General features: G+C 23.5%; 1 protein-coding gene across 1 annotated transcript; it reads right to left on the bottom strand.

Annotated features, from left to right (window-relative positions):
* Positions 1-294: 294 nt before the first annotated feature.
* Positions 295-6,174, bottom strand: LOC145834445 (retinol dehydrogenase 12-like). The gene is made up of 7 exons (XM_082941878.1): positions 5,930-6,174; positions 3,301-3,437; positions 2,968-3,073; positions 2,409-2,571; positions 885-1,048; positions 679-760; positions 295-556 (listed from the first exon to the last, which is right to left on the bottom strand). The coding sequence occupies exons 1-7, from the start codon at positions 6,054-6,056 to the stop codon at positions 367-369; spliced, it is 969 nt and encodes a 322-aa protein (XP_082798004.1). The 5' UTR covers positions 6,057-6,174; the 3' UTR covers positions 295-366.
* Positions 6,175-6,447: the final 273 nt, after the last annotated feature.

Below are 6,447 nucleotides of genomic sequence, written 5' to 3' on the forward strand. Positions count from 1 at the left end.
AAGCTGAGGTAAGAAAGGCATACATTAAAATTTTTTTGACGTCTACAGCTTTTTTAAATACAAACAAAATTAAGAAGAAGAAATCAGCTCAGAAAATTTAATAGTGCAGAACACATTAAAAATGAAAAATTACCAAAGTTATTATTAAAACGCATACTTTGTAAAATATAAATAAAATGGACTTTATTAGTGTAAAAAGTTACTTATATAAATTTGTTTAGCAAATAAAATTAGTTTTAAAGAATTAAATTTAACACTTATTGCAAATCAAAAAATAAAGACTTAGTACGCTTTAGAACATAAAATGAAGGTCAGAAAAGCCTTTTTAATAAACTATACTAGTTGTACTTAATGAAATAACACTATTTATAAATCTTCTGATGTAAGTTTAACCATTTTCATGCTTTTTTCCCATAATTCAGCAGCTAAAGCCTCGTCAGTTGCATGTTTCATTAGCATTTGATGTCCACATTCACTGAAATACTTTCCACTTAAATGTTCAATATTGTCATCCAGTATAGTGTACATTGTAGTCTGTATCCCATACTTAGTTGCTCTGAAAATAAGTGCAAATTTAAAAGTATATAACACTTTATTCTTCAGGATATCGTAATGTATTATAGAAAAATTAAAATTTCAACACAATTATTGAGGATATTTGTGTTAAATTGTACAAACCTCAAGAAGGGATAAGCCAGTACAGCTACAATGGGCATGTATTTGTTTGGTATAGTTCCTCCTAGATCAGAGAATATTATTCCTGTTTTGTCAAAACAAATTAAATTTTTAGAAAGATCTCGGTTAAATGAGATTTTATTTTAATTTAAAAATTCTTAGTTTTTAAACCATTATAATCAGTTTATACATATATAGTGCTTTTTAACCTGGGTGTACAGCATACGTAGTAATATTGGGGAAATTTTGTAATTTATTGCTCAACTCTTTTGTAAAGTAGATGTTAGCTAGCTTTGAATCAGCGTAAAGTTTAAGATTTTCTAAAAATCCATCAGCATCATAATGCATTGTTTCAAAATCTAAACTTCCAACCCTGGCAGTTAGTAGCAATGATCAAAAATTTCCAAGTAGTTGTATTTAAATAGTGATATTTATTGAAAAAGTATCCAATATACTAAATTAGTTTTTAGTTTCAACTAAACTGTCCAATGTAATAAAAATAAAATAAAAATATGAAACTAAAAAAAAAATAAAAAATTTTAAGGTTATGTGTTAAACCAACTAATATTTACTAAAAAATTAAATAAAAAAGTATAAATTAAAATTTCTATTTACAGAAAAAAAAACTTGATATATATTTATTAAAGTACTATTGTTATATAGTTTATCATGCAATGTTGGACTCTGATTTAATAAAAAACAAAAATTAATTATTACAAAAATTAATCACTAACATTAAAAAAAAAACCAAAAAAATAATCCTGACTTCAGCAAAAAAAAAAAAGAAGCTAGCCTGAGAAAGTGGGAAATCTGTATTATGTAGTTCTGATACATATAATTGTACATTATTAAAGTGCTTCTTATTTTCGTAATTAAAATTTATCACTCTGTAATAGTATTATAATGAGTAAGGTTATAAAATTTAATCGAACTTTAATTTTTACTGTAAAATCTCTGAGAAAGAGTGAAATACTAGGGCTAAAAATATTTTAAATTTTTTATCGAATTTTTAGATTGACTACTTTATCAAAAAACCTAAAATATATCTAAAATATTTGTTTAAGGTAGATGATATAATTTTTAGGAAATATTTATTTAACATTGTAAAACCTTTTAAATGTAAAAAACTATTTCAGTAAAAATTTAAAGAAGATTTCTTACAAAGTGCAGGATGATATATATGTATATTTTGCTAACTAAAAAAAGATAAATGATCGTCATTCAATCATTAAGGGATAGTTTTGCTTTTATATCTTCTTAAAACTTCTTAAGCTTATAACTTCTTAAAAATTATTTAAAGTAAAAACTATCTATAAATTAAAACGTACATAAATAATAATTAACATATATTATTTAAGTGTTAGCAAAATATTTCTTATATGATATGTTATACAATTTTCTTGAAGTATCTAATTATATTATTATCTTTATAATGGCCCTATCTAGAAAAGCAAAACTATACCTTACTTACAATAGAATAAAAATACTATGAAAAAAAAATTTCTACAGGTACTTAAATTTAACTCAACAGAAACTAAATGTCACAGACTAATGTCTAGGTAAATTTAATACGAAAGTTATGTTGTTTGTTAAAGCTTACACTGAGATTTAAATAAAAAGTAAAATTGACAAACAAAATAGTTAAACATACACTAATAAACACTTTACTCTAGAAACAAGACCTATAACTGTATCTAGTAAACAAAATATCAATTTGCTTCAATTTAACTTACATATAAGCGTCGGAGGCAACATTTATAATTCTTACTTGTCTTTCATTTGATTGTTGTTTAAACTTTTTCATTAGTAAATTTGTAAGAAGAAAATGACCTAAATGATTTACTGCAAACACCCTACTGAGACCATTTTTAGTTAAACCTTGAAGAAACATAGCCCCTGTTTTGTAAAAGTATTAATATTGTGACTTAGGTATTAAAATTCGAAATAATATACTATTATTAATATCAGATTGTTTAAAACGTACCTAATATAAAAAACTAAGAAAACTTTGAGTTTAAGCTTACAACATTTTCTTTATAACTAAATAAAATGAGGTAATACATTTTTGCAAAAATCTTCTTTAAAGTAATGAAATGTTATGCAACAAGTGTTTAGCATTCTAAACTCAAACAAAAATTTTAACTAGTTTCAAACATTTCTTTGTTAAAGTTTTGAATAACTTTGTTACTTTTTATCTAAATGCAGTATTAGTATGATTAAAACAACTTTTTTGCTCACTAAAAATAATAACTTATAATGTAATTAAAATACAGTTTTTTTTATTCAAGATACCTGCGTTGTTAACTAGATAATCTATATATGGCTCAGATTTCAGTAACTCAGATGCAACAAGACGTACAGATTGCAAATTTTCTAGATCAAGTTGAACAACCTTAATCTGTTTAAGAAACAAGTGGTATGCATTAGAGAAACAAAAACTCGATGAATATTTTGTACAAAAATTAGTTTATTACAAATATTAGTAAAGATTTTTAATATTGGTAAACATATATTTTCTGTAAGCTAAGTTTCAACAAAAGAAGATCAAAAAAACTGAGAACATTTTCAATTACACAAGTCAATATAACAGACAAAAAAAATAATTTACCACCATTCTAAACTAACATTTTTGTTTCCAGTTTCTTCAATAATTTCATGCTTAGCTTTCTCTGACTTAATTATATTTCTTGATGCAATTATAAGTTTTGCACCTTTACGTGCAATTTCTTTTGCTGTTTCTTTTCCAATACCAGTATTACCACCTTTTTTAAATAAGCTACTTTTAAAAAAATCTAACTTTTATTTAATCTTGCTAACATCAAGTAGTAAGTAAGTTTTTAAAGTACCTTAAAAACAATAATTCCTAAAATAAGTTTTATATTCTGAAAATATACAGTGTTGAATTTTCTTTTTCTCATCAAATGAATTAAAAACTTACCTTTTCTCAGTTATTCACTAGTCAAATCAAATTAATTTTAATTATTTATAAGTTGCAATTATAGTTCACTTATATCTTATATATTGAACAAACTTGGAACTGAAAAATGTTACAGAAAAAGTGATTAAATTATTAATTAAAAGTATCATTAATTTCAAAAATAAACAAAAAAGTGGATATTTTTGGTCTTTTTTTTTTGCCATATTTATTTAAATACTGATACAAGGAAAACTCCCTAGCTAGCTCATAAAATATAAAAGAAGATAGACTTTTAGTAAAATTATAAAAAAAAAAAATTATAATAAAAAAAGTTTTCAAGAAAATTTAAAATGAAATAATTGCGGTCCATAGCTTTGTTCTAGAAAACATTTACAAAAATGACTTTATCTTAAAATTTAATCATACTTTATATATTGTATAAAAATTGACTTCTAAAAAATTAGACCCTTCTATGTCCTTAAGTGTCCGAATTATGTTGGACAGTTAATGTAAGGATCTAAAAATACTTTTTACTAGTTAAAATATTAAGACTTTGTTTGTTCTTGGATTATATACATGTAACACTTTGTATAATTATAATAAAAATGATTTAAAAAAAACAGAAAAAAATCAATATAGCAATCTAATTTGCATTTGGTTTTATAAATTTCAAAATAAATCTTAATCATAAATTTATTTCTACATACTGTAGTTTAGGCAAAAAGGAATTAAAAGTGTTATCTTTTACTATTTTTTGTTATATGAAAACTTATTTATAGAATATGAAAACTTATTTATAGAATATAAAAAATAAAGTTAACTTTTGAGAAATAATCAGTTTTTTATAAAATTATGGAACCTATTTTTTTCAATGTCAGCTTAACAAAATTTGTGAACTTACTTAAAGTTCACATTATTTTTTTTTTGAGCTAGGGACTTAAAACTTTCAGGAAGTATTATTTTAGTGTATCAAAACTTATATAAATAACTTATATTTAACTATTTTCTGTTCATTTTAACAATGTTAAACTGACATATTGATTCTTGTACATTTTATAGATTTGATTATATTAATTGCTTTGAACTATTTTTAAAGTTATCCATTGTCTTATTATTTTTTATTTTGCAGGCCTGAAGATTTCTGTTAGGTGAAACGTCGTTGCCTTTGTTTAAATAAATTTAACATTAATGTTGTCTCCGAAATAAGTTTTGTCGAGACCTTTTGTGTTAAAGGGGTACCCTTTACATTTACCTAAATTTCAAAACTTATACATGATTGGTTATTAAAAAGGTCAAAAATATCAAAACTTCCTTTTTTTAGTTCATCTAACTTATCTTTAAAAAATTAGTAAACAGTAACGACTGAAGATAAGTAGTGAAATAAGGTTTAACAAAAACATATAAAAAAAATTTGTGAGGTCTTAATAAATTTTTTTTATAATTTTGAGAAAGATATAAATGCCATTTAATAATTATTAAACTTGATATTTCTTGGGTCATCTTATCATTTAAGATTTTATTGTTAATGTGTAGACCACTGTGTTTCATTTTTTTAATATTTAATCTAGAAAGAAAGAAAAATGTGAACGCTCATAACTATGGTCAATGGATAAGTGTGGAGAAAAACTTATTAGTTATCAAACTGCACACCATTTGCTTTTAATTAATACTCTGAACTACCTTAAAAGCAGTAATGAAACAAAATGAAAAAATATATAAATTTTGAATATAATTATATATACATTTTTTAAATTAAATAATTAAGTGACAAATTTAAGTTTAAAAAATGGTGAGCACATTTTTTTAACCCATTAATGATTATAATGACCATGGAAACCCTAGTCTACCATGGGCTCCAAATGGTCTCCTCCTTTAGATTTGGATTTTTATGGTAATTTACATTCACTTTCTTTTTTTGTTGTCCTTTCTACAAGAGCAACCACAAAATATGCAACAAACAACTCAAAATTAAAATGAAAAAGGGGAGAAGTGATAGTTTCACTATAATTACATATTTAGTGTAATCAAAACATCTTAAAAGCACCATGTATTTTCAAATACTGTCTATAAGTTCTAGTATTTATGCTTGTAGGTTGGTAATATTTGTGTAATTTTTTATTGATATGAAAATAATTCAGTTTTAATCAATAAAATCTAGCATTAGTTATTGTTAGAACTTATTTAAAAGAAATAAAATAAAGAGTTTTAATTGCTATCAATATCATGGAGCGCTACAATATCAAGCCATACTTTTGTATGTTTGTATCTTCTTATAAGTTTGGTGAGTGTTTTATAAAAAATAAATTTATCTTTTAAAAAATTAAAAGTTCCACTTACCTGTTAATAAAACTGTTTTTCCTTTTAAAGATTTAGAACTTTCATAAATCGGACCTTGTTTTATCTTTGTATTCCACAAGTATGCAACTATAGTAATCACAAAAAACCAAAAAACAGTGTTTTGCATTTTTATAAACTTTTACTTGTAACCACCAGGATTTCTTTACTTAGTGCACAATTTTATTTTAGAGTCAACAGACTGTTTTTATGTATATCTCTGTTTTTTTTTTGTTATCAAAATGTGAAATGAATATATAACAAGATTTCTATTAAAACTTTCTTAAAAATAGTAGCTTTTGTATTTGAAAACTTTTTAAGAAAAGAACAAATTGGCTACTGAAATCCATGTTTTGTATTAAGTTATTTAAAAGTAGATATGCATTAAGAACTATAATACTGGTAAAACAATATGTAGTTAAAGTTATCTCTGTAAAACTGTTTAAAAAGAGAGCTTAAATATGTTAATGTTAAAATATATTTAATTTAATTGATAAATATCGGAGGTAAAAACTATTAAC

Source organism: Thalia democratica, chromosome 4, assembly GCF_965202585.1.
Source record: "Thalia democratica chromosome 4, ktThaDemo2.hap1.1, whole genome shotgun sequence".
Taxonomy (NCBI): domain Eukaryota; kingdom Metazoa; phylum Chordata; class Thaliacea; order Salpida; family Salpidae; genus Thalia; species Thalia democratica.

Excerpts from the sequence above, each read along its gene's own strand:
- LOC145834445 (XM_082941878.1), bottom strand. The coding sequence starts at position 6,056 with ATGCAAAACACTGTTTTTTGGTTTTTTGTGATTACTATAGTTGCATAC. Across the intron at positions 3,438-5,929 it reads AAAAACAGTTTTATTAACAG|GTGGTAATACTGGTATTGGA; the intron begins GTAAGTGGAACT and ends TATTTAAAAAAG. Across the intron at positions 2,572-2,967 it reads TTATCTAGTTAACAACGCAG|GGGCTATGTTTCTTCAAGGT; the intron begins GTATCTTGAATA and ends TTTACAAAACAG.